This window comes from Protopterus annectens, chromosome 1.part0 (genome assembly GCF_019279795.1).
Source record: "Protopterus annectens isolate FY-2018-M chromosome 1.part0, PAN1.0, whole genome shotgun sequence".
NCBI lineage: Eukaryota > Metazoa > Chordata > Ceratodontiformes > Protopteridae > Protopterus > Protopterus annectens.
The window spans coordinates 1,384,045,837-1,384,059,220 of NC_056725.1; the positions used below are offsets into that span (position 1 = coordinate 1,384,045,837).

The window sequence follows — 13,384 nt, forward strand, 5'->3', positions numbered from 1 at the left end:
TGCCATCCCTGGGGGTCCAGATCTTGGCCAAGGCTCTTGCCTCCCCCATTGTGCTTTTTTTAGGCTATGGCCCAAAGACAAATCTTCCAACATAAAAGATCTGTCAAAAAGCAAATTGAAGGTCATGCTGCGTAAAACTAGGAGCCTTAACCTGAAAATATACTCACTGGAGGCTCTCCTCACACTGGAAGATGCCGATGTCTGTGCGGTCACGGAAACTTGGTTGAGGGCTGCAAACAGCACCCCTGCCTTACCAGGCTATACCTCATTCCATACTTTCCGACCCCAAAATGAGGGTAGAAAGACTAAGGGTGGTGGAGTCTCTACCTTCATTAAGGATAGGCACACCTCCAGACTGGTTTGCCAGCATGATGCACTGGAATTACTCCAGGTGCAACTGACAGTTGACAAGACACCCATCCAAGTTATAGCCAGCTGCAGATCTCTCTCTATGACTCAGGACACCCACTCCTCCTACCAGGACCTACTTGACTCCATCAGGGTACCCCCTAAAACCCTGATCCTTGGTGACATCAACTACCCCACCATAGACTGGGTGAACTATTCCTGCACTAATGCATTCACCCAACGATTCCTTGACTTCATCAATTCTAATCCACTAGACTAGCTTGTCTCATCCCCCACAAGGGGAGATAACATTCTGGACTTGGTTGTCACCAACATGGGTGACCGCTGGTCACCAACATGGGTGACCACTGCACCACTCCCATAGTATGTTCTTCTCTGGTGAGATCAGATCATCGGTCTGTCTCATTTGAAGTTTCTATCCCACCCAATCCCTCCCCAGACGTAACCAGGCTAAAAACTTCTCAAAAGCTGACTACAACCTCCTAAGGGAGGGTATCAGTACCTTCACACCACCACCACCCTCAGAGGATGCAGACAACTATGCTGAACAGTATCCCAATGCAGTACAGAAGCACCTGTACAACTACATGGACTCAGCCATTCCCAACAGAACTAAAACCTGCTCCTCAAGGAAACACAAACCTGCCTGGTGGACATCCTCTATCAACAGGCTTTACAACAAAAGGAAGAAACTGCTGTCCAAGGATAAAAAGGAACAAATTCCAAATTGGAAAAACTCCCACCTCAACCTCAACAAGCAAATTAGAGCACAAGTGAAAACCTCCAAAGCCAATTATGACTTGAAACTAGCCTCCGAAGCAAAGGGAAACCACAAGTCCTTCTTCAGTTATGTCAGGAACCTCCATGGCAAAGCCAAGGTTTGTTCCAAATTACTATTTAAAGGCACCACTTATACTGATCCTGTTGACTTAGCCAACCTGCTAGCTGATAGGTTCGGTGCAAACTTCACCCCCATAGCCCCCCCTCCCAAAGACCCATTCGACATCCCCGATACCTGTCTCATACCTCACGTCTCTGTACATCATGTGTTAAAGGCTGTATCCAAGTCAAAGAACACAGCTTCCATGGGACCTGATAGTATCCCGGGCTGTATTCTGTACCATCTCCAGCAAGAACTAGCTTCGCCATTGAACACCCTATTCAACACAGCCTAATTACAGGCTTCATTACAACAGAGTGGAGAACTGCCATTGTCATCCCATTACACAAAGCTGGTGCCACTACTGACCCTGGAAATTATCGCCCCATTAGCTTGACAAGTCTGATCTGTACAGCCATGGAGCATATTATTACAGATCTCATAAACAAGGACATAGGCAATCTCCAAGCACTTGACCCCACCCAATTCAGATTCGTCAGGGGTAGATCTTGCCTAATGAACCTGGTTGACTTCTTTGAGACTGTCCCCAAGACCCTGGATGAGGAAAAGTCAGTACATACAGCTTACCCTGACTTGACCAAGGACTTTGACACAGTCCCCCACTTGGGCATCATCAAAAAGCTAACACAACTTGGTATAAATCCCTGTCTCGTCAGGTGGATGGCCAACTGGCTCACCGATAGGACCCACAAGGTCAAAACAGGCACCGCCACCTCCGACAGTAGACCTGTCACTAGTGGTGTTCCCCGTGGATTTGTCCTGGGACCCCTACTGTTTGGCATCAACTTCTCAGAAGTTCAGGCAAAGACAAAGGACCTGTGGCTGACCAAGTCTGTGGATGACTGTAAGTTGGGTGCTGTCACTGACTCCCCAAATGATGTTAACATACTTGAAGAGGGTCTCACAGCTACAAACAACTGGTGTCAAAGTCATGGCCTTAAGTTAAACACAAAAAAATGTATTATCATACCATTCAGAAAAAAGACAGCCTCTACTGATTACCACATCAACGGCAACCCCTTAAGCACACAACCTGTGGTGAGAGACCTGAGTACTAATTCAATCATCATGTGGCGGCAGTGGTAAGAAAAGTCTTTTATTTGGTCCATCTCATAAGTAAAGGGATTGCATCCAGAAAAAAGGAGGTCATTACCTCTCTGTACTCCTCCCTCATTAGGCCTATAATTGAGTATAATGCTCCATTTGGTATGTACCTCTCCAAACACCTGCACCAACTGTAAAGGCCATACAGCTGTATCGGACCCTGCCCTACTAGAGATGCTCCATATCTGTAAGGCTAACTCCATGGACATTACCCACTTGATAGGCTTAAATCTACTATGTGACATCAACAAAACCTGTTGGAGAGACAGGTTTGCCTCCCAGAGGCTGCCCTGCCTCTGGAATAGACTTCCCATACATGTCACAGTATCTCGCTGACCCTCTTCAAGCACAACCTTGATGAGTGGATGGGAAACAACAAATTTGTCCCAGGGTTTCCACCTATGTCCCTCGTTGACAGGGGCAACAGGTGCTGACTGAGGGCTCTTTTTTAGGGATAAACTCTTGGCTAGGCTAGTAAGGGCCCTAGGGCCATTAGCCTAGTAACCTACTATGATCCTATGATTATCAAGCATGGGATGGGTGAGGCCAATCTAACACCAAATGAGATAGGTTAATTCAAGCACTAAATGGGGAATTGGCTAAGTTTAATATGGCCCACATGGTCAGCCAGCCTAGTACTTACCTATGAACTTGTAAAATCATGAAAATTTGAACATTTTCTAAAAGTAAAAGCTGTAATGCTTCTACTTCTCCAAGTTATCCCCTGCTTCCATTCTCCTTGTTAGAAATAAATACTACATTGCACGGGCTTTATGAACAAAACAATTTATAAATATCTGATGAAGTAAATCTGGCTATTAATTTGATACATCTGTAAAGAATCTTCTTCTTCTTTCAGCTTTTCCCGGTTAGGAGTCGCACATACATCTGTAAAGAATAAACACATCAAATGGGCCAAAGAGTGACTGTATCAGTTTACTAATGGCAAAAAAACCCCTAGAGAAGCAAAAATGTAATTCAGTTATGAGGTCAGGGGATCTGGTTGGTTTGTTCAGATACTAAAAGGCCAAAGTTGCAAAATTAGTTTGGACAACAGGCAGGGGAAATATATTAGACATTCTATCACATGTTCTTATTTTTTTCAAATACGCAATCCAGAAGCCCTCTCTAAAGGTTGGCCTCTGACTTTTTAATGTTCTGCCTCACGGAAAGATAACGGATAAAATAAGAAAAGAAAATGGAAATGAGAAGTGAGATGGGAGGAGAGAGACAGTGAGAAATACAACGAGGTGACTTGTACGAACATTGACGGTGATAGCAATGGAACAATATGATTTAGTGAAGAGGGCTATGTCCTGCAGCCTGTTTTTGTTTTCCATGTTTGTGTGCGATACACCCCTGGATCTATACATAGACTAAAATAAGTCACTTAGGTGAGTGGAGAAGTAGGATCTTGAAACAAACATATATAGAGATATGCAAGGGTTAATGGAGTGGGCACAGAAGGGATGGATGAGTTTGTGGAACTTGCCCATGAAAGTAAATTACAAGAAAAGAGGCTGGAATAATCATGATCAACATTTTCCTAATTGTACGATGGTAGTCATGAAAGCTAAGGTGTTACAGACTCATAGATACGTACTAGGCATGCACTCAATGAGCCCATTAAAGAACCTAGCCCATACTCCCAGTTGTTACAAATCACTATCTGGTTGAGTGACTTGCTCAAGGTCACACAGTAGGCAAAAGAAGGCTGAGGGTATCAAACCATATACCACAGAAAGTAACCCATTTACAGTTCATAGCCCTAATCCTCTGCACCATCTCCAATACATTTAGGTTGCAGCACAAAGGTACTAACTGAAGACAGCATGTTGTACTTATGTCATTATTGGATAGTGTTTTGGTAAGGCCACATTTGGAGTACCATCTTCAGTTAGTGGGCTCATATACAGCGGGAAACACCACAGTAACAAAGAGTGCAAGGAAAAATACCAAACAGGTTGAATTATACAAGGACTCTGGAGAAGCTTTTACTGACTACTTAAGAGACAGAACAGAGAGAATATGAGCTGGATGCACAGAACTGCCATTTACAATGCTGGTGGGCCGAACCTGCAGGAAACAGAGTAGAGGGATTCCAAATGGCAACCGAAGGACACTAGCTTTAATTTTTTTTTTTACAAAAAAAAAAAAAGCAGCACTACACTGCCAATATGTAATACGTACTTAGAGCCAGAGCTATGACATATCTAACCTTTACTCATTGCTAGATGTTACAGTAGCACATCCACAGGATGTGAGTGACCATATGTGAATGCACTTCAATAAGTACAGACTAAAATGACATAGAATTTAAATCAGCCGTAGAGTGTGCAGCAGCAGGGCCCTTCAAGTCTGCAAATGACAAAGGTCAAACAGTATGACACATGTAGCTGGCAGAAACATGCAAAAACCAGAAAGGCATTGGCTCCTTTTTTTGCTCTTTCTGTTCCTGCTGTCTCATGATCCTCAATCCCCTTCCCAATCAATCGTATCATTTGTTCACCATCACCAGGGTAAGAGTTAAGGGGACAGCATTAAGATAGCCATTTGGGTTATTCAAGATTTTTCTTTTCTTCAGCCCTATCCTCAATATGTATCTGACAAAACACTTAAGAGGGATGTGTAATGGACTAAATGCAGAGGATGTCCCTATACTTTCACAAGAGATTCCGAATGGACTGGCCACCAAGGACGTCCCGTCACTTCTACAAGGGGTATTCCCTCCAAGCAGCCCTGTCCCTTCCCTAAAGCATGAGTGGTGACACCAACCCTATATGCCCCCAAGTGAAAACAACCCTCGCCACCCACTGGGAGAGGCAAGTAGAACATGCACTTCAATTAACTGCATGGGAACTCCAGTGCCAGGGCTGCTAATCAATCCATGGTCACATGGATCACACTCAGGGCTTTATTCCTCTTTGCTGCACAGCCAAGCTGAGTCTTTCTTTACCTGTACCATTTTATGTAGAAAGGAGCCCTGTATCTATGTATGTCTGCCCATGTGTATAAACATGCAGCTCAGTAATAAACTGCTGTAGTTAGCAAAGTAGGTGGCACTTCCTTTGAAACTGCTTTCTACTGGGTAAGATTAAAATACAATTATTATAAAAACTTATACAATTATATATAAATGCAAAAGCACTTAAAGATCATGTGCAAAGCTTCTTCTTAACTTTCACATTTCCATGAGTGTCTGCATGCATTTTCATACATGAGGACACTCTTTTTGTAGAAAACCAATTTTTTTGTACATTTTACTCTTTAAAATTTACATTTTAAACTCTATTGATCTAAGAATTATAAAAAAACTCACATCTTGTATTAATTATCTTGTAGAAGCAGGACATACATATATCATTAAGGGGACAACTGCTAATTAGGTTTATTGGTAATGTACCAACAATTCTGGATCAATTAGATAATTGCTAGCCTGTTAAATTAAGTCATTTAAGCTTATAGCTCCTTTTTTGTATACATCCATTTAACACCCATAGCTCCTTATGGCATTCTGACATTGTTAGGACTGTTTTCCTTAATCGGTTTATGAGTTAATAACAGGCATCATAAAAAAGGCCAAAGGATTAAGCAAACAAAAAGAAGCTAAGAATGTTATTATGGGATATCATGCAGTTGATATATTTAGCACTGTCACTCGTAGGTCATATTCATTCATATTTTCGTAACTGAAACAATTATATGATATATTTTATATGGTCGGTTATACAAATAAGCATACATTTTTCACATTTCAGTAGATATCTCAATAAAGATGCATGCAGAAAGGAATTTATTTTTGCCACGTGAAAGCTCAGGTCTGGCTGATCAAAAATGATTGACACTTTACAATGAGGTTGTACTGTTTCCAAGACATAAAACCACAAAACACTGTGAGATATTTAGGGAAAAATGGAATTCTGAATGTATGCATTTTACACTATATTAAAACACTCATATAAAGACATTGAGAATACTGACAATTGCCACTATAAAGAATATTTCTACTAATTTTTTGTTTGTACCTTAATTGTATTCAATATTTATAAGATATTTACATCTACTTGGCTTATGTTTTTTTAAATCAATAAGTTCACAAAATGCTCTGGAATATAAGGATGTGTGTAGTCTGCTAAAGTTGTGATAGTCCACGGCTTATAGGTGTTAATGAGTTAACAGTTTTGCAATAAACCTGCCAATTTTTGTCAAACTGTTAGCAGGGTGGTAATTACCCAATTAATGTATAATTGTTAGCACATAACTAATGAACCACATTAGCATTTTTCCACTCAGTGGCATTGACATGTCCTGCTTACATTTGACAATTAATGTAGAAGTTCATGGGCATTTTCACAACACTTCTACAAGTTATAAAATGTTTTTTTTTTTTAATTAGTACTTTTTTAAAAACTTTGATTTTCTATATAAAAAAAAGTGTTTGCCTACAACTGTAAAACTGAAATGTCTTGAAAATGTTTTGCACGGGATAATGAAATCTACTTGTCTGCAACCAATACCACTCAAAGTCAGTGCATGATTCACTTTGGCTGTAACACTTGTGCTGGTTACTTTTACTACGTGTTCCCAGTCCATGGCAAATCACCCACTGCTGCTGTGCTGTTTTTGGAGTATTCTGACATTTAGGTATTGCAAAATTTCAGAATTGAGGAAACATTTATTGAAATTAAGAAATGTTTGCAGAAGGGGAAAATATATCTGTTTTTAAAAGTTTGGATATGCCTAGAATATAAAATACAGTTAGAAAAATAGTCTAGCTATACCCAACAGGAATCATCTCATTGCAAAGAAGCTTAACAGAAAAATGGAAGCTCTGTATTGGGGAATACTTTTAAGGGCAGGCAGTCCATATGAATGAATGAACTGCACAAGTCCAATAAGTTTATCAAATGTACACTTGGTAAGCAAAATGTGTCAGGAAGTCCTCTACAAAATGGAAACACATACAGTACCAAATTTAGAACGAATACGGTAAGCAGGTAGACAGTGTTCTGTAAGAACTATGTTTATGCACTAATGTGAGATCATTTAGCAGTGTTAAATTTGTATTTATAAATTTTATTGTGATACTTATTGCGCAAAACACACTGAAACTAATATTCGCCAAAGTGCCAATCCATTACAGTGCAAAACACACATATACACACATATCCACATATCAGACATAAGGAATATCTATAAACAATTAGGAAAATTGTCACACTAAAATCAGGTGGGGGGGGGAACTGAAGTATCTGATGAAAACACATACAGACCACCAGAGAAGTTACCCAGATTTTAAAATGAACCAGAGTAACAAGTATCACAAGGCAGCAACACCAACAGCTGGAAAAATCTGTTTATTCCATTTTATTAACAAAGCTTATTTGATTAAGAAAAAATGTGCATCAATGATTGCAGATTCATGAAAAAACTTCACAATGCAAACCCAGTCATGCAGCGTATCTCTGGAATGCAAAAGCAAACAGGACTACCCAGAAAAGAAAAAAAACATGCCTGCACAACAAGATAATTCAAAATCAACCAAGACTTATCCACAGCCCAGAAATAAAGTACAGACTCTGTAGATGAAAGGCAATACCATTAAGTAATTTGCAAATGTGCTGCCAATGTAGGTGCTTAATGTAATATATTTAAACACATACAGGCACTTGTGCAAACTTTACTTAAAGAAGTCTGTAATAGCATTCTTATAACAGTGGTATGAGATCCATACCAGAACTTTCCATTCAAAAGCTTGACTCTTTTCTATGTTCTTCCATGTATGGCCTCAAAGCAGTTACATCTAATCTTGTGGAATACACGACTAAGTATTTTAGCTCATTCTGGACTTTTTTAACATTATTTGTTGTACATGAACTTGACTTCAGAAACAACTGTGCCATGAGCTACAAGTCAGCTGTGCCGTCAGCCCAGTACCTATATGCCTGTATGCAAAACATGTCAGTCAATTGGTGTGTATGACATGCTATGGGATGTACATATCTATAGACACTATCCATCTCCCAACACCCATTTACCTACCATAGCCATGCCTTAACACATAGTCCTGGAACTCTGCATCCCTTGCAGAAAGTCCTCCTCATGATTCCTATCTTTTTGGTTTCAATATCTTCCAGTCACAAACAGACAGTACAGTCTCATGGGCTCCCAGCTACATATATACCATGACATTGCCTCACTCACACTGGCATCTATCCACAGAGTTTGTTCTTGTTGGTGAGACCGTCTACCTGCCTTAACTCTGGGAAGCTGCACATCTACAGAGACTTTACCGAAATTCCGCTATTTCAAAACTGTATGGTCTTAAGCAGTGGTGCAAAAAATGGCACCACCACTTTATATCATGATTACAAAAAAACAGCATTTCAGTTTTGCTAATGAAGAGAGTTAGTACCTCTGCTTGTGAACTGCTATTGGTGCACAAGGAGCTGTCCAAATATGCTGACACTAAAAGTACACATTATAGTGACAATGAAGCTTGTGACATGGATGATCAAACATATGGAATGTAGCATCTTGCTGCACTCAGCCTAATTCTAGCAGCAAGGTGCAACAATATAGATATAACTTAGTGTCTTGATGCAGCTCTATATTGTGTGACACAAATGTGCATCTGTGCATACTGAGCTACCACTTTACTCCTTGAATAGCCATGGCTATTTTAGGGACTGGGGAATGCAGGGCTTAAACTCAGTGTGACAGGGACAACTAAGGTTTCCTGTTTTTTTTTTTCCTGGGCAGATATGATGGCCAAGTGTGTAAAGTAGATGCCTGACATGAGCTGGCTGGAATATGAGTGATGTCACTCTCATCACCTATTCTGGTGACCAGTCCCAACACTGGTACATAGATCAGAGGTGGTGCCATCCAGACCCGTTTCACCACTAACTTGGGTAAGACTAGGTCTCAAAGATGAAGAAGAATATAAGCATGCAAGCCAGGCTGTAAAGCCATTAACACTACATCTATTGCATTCTTAACAAAAAAGGCACATGATACAGATACAGTATGCAGGTACTTACAAAGTTCATTTTGGCCCCAAGAATGGCAGTGAACTGATCCCAAAACAACAAGTGTTCATAGGTTGGTACTAGGCTGTCGGCCCTAGGGCCTATACAAGCCTAGCCATAACAATTCCCTGGATATTTCTTCCCACAATATTTACTTCCCTGGACACCTGTCTAGCAGGGCGACTGACGTGATCCCCGGGGTGAATTTCCTATTTTCCTATCTCACATCCAATCGTCAAGATTTCTTTTGAAGAGGGCTAAGGAGGCGCTCTGCTTGACATGTATGGGCAGTCTATTCCAGAGTATGGAGAGTCCCTCCAGCATGTCTACCCTTTGTTCTGCAGGAAGCATGATTTCTAATATATTTTAAGACTGGAAGACAAAAGTGAAGCCATGCCTACAATTCCACTGTGAAAACAAGTGCAGCTGCTCTGATTAAATCACACCAATATGACTGAAAAGGATCATTCGACCATCAGGTCACACAGCCTGGTAAACAAAGTTAAATAAAGCTAAAAAGTGTGCTTTGGAAGTGAACTGTTGGCATTCCTTCACAGGATTATCAACCAATATACTGAGATCTAACTGGGTGGCCAGGGTGGTGCGGGCGACCACGGTGGTGCAGTGGTTAGCAGTGTCACCTCACTGCAAGAGGTTCTCCGGTTCGATCCTCGGCTGGGGTGTCATCTGTGCAGAGTTTGCATGTCCTCCCTGTGGTCGAGTGGGTTTCCTCTGGGTGCTCCGGTTTCCTCCCACATCCCAAAGACATGCTGCAGGTGGATTGGACACTGTAAATTGGCCCTAGGTGTGAGTGCGTGTGTGTGCCTTCTGTGGAAGGTTGGGCGCCGGGCTGGCAACTCGACACTGTAAAACTCCACTGCCAATCATGAGCGGACAGGTGATCCACTGTGGCGACCCTAACCGGGGAAAAGCTGAAAGAGGATGAAGAAGATACTGAGATCTAGCAATTGCTCTAATCAATTAACACCAATTGGTGGAGTTTTCAAATGCCTGCAAGCAGACTTAAACCATGACCTTCACAGTGGGAAAAAAATGAGACATAGCTTTAGCTGTTCTTCTTCATCAAGTTCCAATAACCTACTTTTTTGAGTCTAATCAGTTGAACACCATACATTATAACTATAAATGTAGTATAAAGAATGGAGCACTTCAGAACAGGGAAGAAAAAAGCAGTGCATATTTTTTTGTTTTTGACAAGCTTATATAAAACTACATCCATTTCTGCAAATAAAAGTGATACGGAAAGGCAGCATCTGGTAGTGGTTTTCGTCCGGGGGTACTAGCCCCATATGGAAGCTTAGTTCTCAACTAACAAAAAATATATTTCCTTCCAGACAACTATTCAGAATAAATGATGGGGTCGGATGTGATAAAATGCAAATTTATCTAACTCCGAGAATCAATGTAATTTATTTGGACTACCTTGTCTGTTCGACTCACTAAAGGCTTATTCCATTATATACAGTGATGAAATTCTTCAGCTCACTTTGAAATGACTCGGAACAGTATATACAGGTGCCAAAGCAAGATAAAGCAACCCCGGGGCATACAGCAGTGCAAAATCTTTGCTCAAAAATTCAAAGTCAAACGTAATACGAGGACAAAGGCCCCCGAAATCAGGGATAATTCTGAAATATTATTCTAAGTAATTTAAGAAGAAGTTAATAGAACAACAGGTTTTAAATCAGCATGACTTTTCCGAACAAAAAAGGATGAAACTCTTGCCGTCTGTCATTAATGACTGAATGTCATCATGGAAAATTTACCAGAAAGTCACAAATAATACGCGGGACAGTCGAGAGCAAACATGCAAGGAAAACTCACGGACGTCCCGCAAAATCGGAACAACAGAGAGCTAAGCCTGGCAGACCTCCAAGAGAGAATTAAAAAAGTGCACAAAATCGGTAATCCTACAAAGACAGCAGCAAGACATAAATTATGCATGTTAAATGATTTTATTTAAAACACTTATTACTGCAATACTACAAGCATTCATATCGCGTATCCTTCAACCAGTAGCAGCAGTAATACTTGAATGATTACAAACGCAAAGGAAATACATCTCTTGTGCTTTCTGTCTAAACAGCTTTCATGTGACAACAACTGAGTTGCATTTTTATCACAGACTGTCTGAATGGCAACCACAGCTGTTAAAGCACGACCTGAATACCTGTACTACATAAACTATGCAATGCTGAAACTGGCACCCAAAATACATCATACTTCGGCTGACAACTAGTTAAAAATAAATCATCACGTTCACAAACATTTGATTTCCGATTACAAACTGAAGGTTGAGGCGCATCTGATATTTAGTTAAAAATACATTGAATTATATGTAGTTTATATACCCCCGTCTTCCACTCCATTCGCATTCTCCCCGTCATGAAACGATTCTAAGTCATCATAATCCGTAACTCCGACTATATCGTCATCATCTTCGTCCTCGTCCTCCTCGTATTTTAAAGGCACTCGGCTCATGATTTCACGTTTTACAGCTTCAATAGGTTTTTAGAAGTTGACAGTCCGAAGAGGAGGAGCTGAGACTAAACAAGACCATAATGTCACCTGATCTCGTGCAACCACAGTGCCCGTTCACCTTCACTTTCCTTCCCCGGCGTTTACCAGCGATTATCGAGAAACCAAAGCAACTCGACAGACGGAAAGACAAATTAAAACTTTTACATTATACAGATAATAAAGAAGGAGAATCTGCGTGTAACGTAAGCTCCACAGTTCGATATTTACACATACAGACGTCTTTCCTGCAATTTAGTTTGTGCCATGTTAAGTAACTTCCAAAGCCCGACTCGTTTCCTCTCTTAGCCGTATTTGGAAATAATGCGGCAGCTTAGCGCGAGCCATTTGGTTGCTATAGCAGCATATCGCGGTCGAAGTATCATTCATTGCAAGCCTGGCTTTTGAAAAGTAGAACGCGCTTCACTGTACAGCAGCCACCAGTACTTGTTTTGTCTGCTGCAGTCACATTCGAGTTAATGTGCAGCCTGTGAAAATTATGGAAATAATATCGCATAATAGTCTCGCTCTTTCTGCTACATTAGTGACAATTCGCTAAATATTAAAGCATACCAACAAAATACACGTTAAAATGAAGAAGAAATGAGACATATTCTGAATATCTGAATCCATCAAACTGTTTAAACTATACACGACTGTTTAGCAAAGTTAAGATTAATCTTTTATTGGCTTTTGCAATATATTTTTCATAGCGATAATCCCCCAAATTAAGTACATTTCAAAATTCTGTGTAAAAATCACCAGACAACATGTGCATAAAAGGATGGCATTTACCATCCTAAGTTGCCACCTGTCAGGAATTTTTTTCTGAGAGGCAAGAAATCAGGGTTTTTGTCAGGAAATCCAGAAACCAGAACCTCAGTAATGAAATTCAGTTTTGGTGAATACTTGGCAGGTATTTTTGAATCATTTTGTGAGCTCACTTAACATACTTATTTCTCAGAATATTTACTGTTTCATTTTAAGTTCCTAGTTGCCTTTAAGTTATTTTGTCAGCCTACTCTTTTGTTTGTTTAAACTGGCATTTTGCATAATGGAAAATGTGGCGATTAGTAACTACCTTTATAGAATTATCAGTTGTGACATATAGGGAGATTTACGGTTATATAAAAGTAATCAAATCATATTAGGAAGTTAACGTATACAAACATTATACATCACATGTATTGTTCTGCACCTGGTTGAATTTCTCCAAGAGTTGACTCCTGCAGTTCATATGGAGTTACAAGTATCGGTAACATATCTAAGTATGATTGTAATTTTTTTTTTATTAGACCCATTGCTCCTACTACTGTTGGAACTGCCTGTGTATCCTTCTTCCACACTGCCCTCTTTTCTGCCTGTATATCCTGGTATTTTATAGGATCATAGGCGGTTACTAGGCTATTGGTCCTGAGGCCGTTATAAGCTTAGCCAAGAG

At 40.3% G+C, this 13,384-nt stretch overlaps 1 protein-coding gene across 2 annotated transcripts in view; it reads right to left on the reverse strand.

Moving 5' to 3' along the window:
* Nucleotides 1-12,273, reverse strand: part of RRAGD (Ras related GTP binding D) — an 865,206-nt gene extending 852,933 nt beyond the window's left edge. Inside the window, exon 1 of one of the 2 annotated variants that reach the window (XM_044067081.1) lies at nt 11,778-12,268. In XM_044067081.1, coding sequence (XP_043923016.1) covers nt 11,778-11,907 — 130 coding nt within the window. In that variant the 5' untranslated portion in view covers nt 11,908-12,268. Of the gene's footprint in view, nt 1-11,777 lie in introns of both variants that reach the window. The other variant, XR_006364236.1, reaches the window with a different exon arrangement.
* Nucleotides 12,274-13,384: the final 1,111 nt, after the last annotated feature.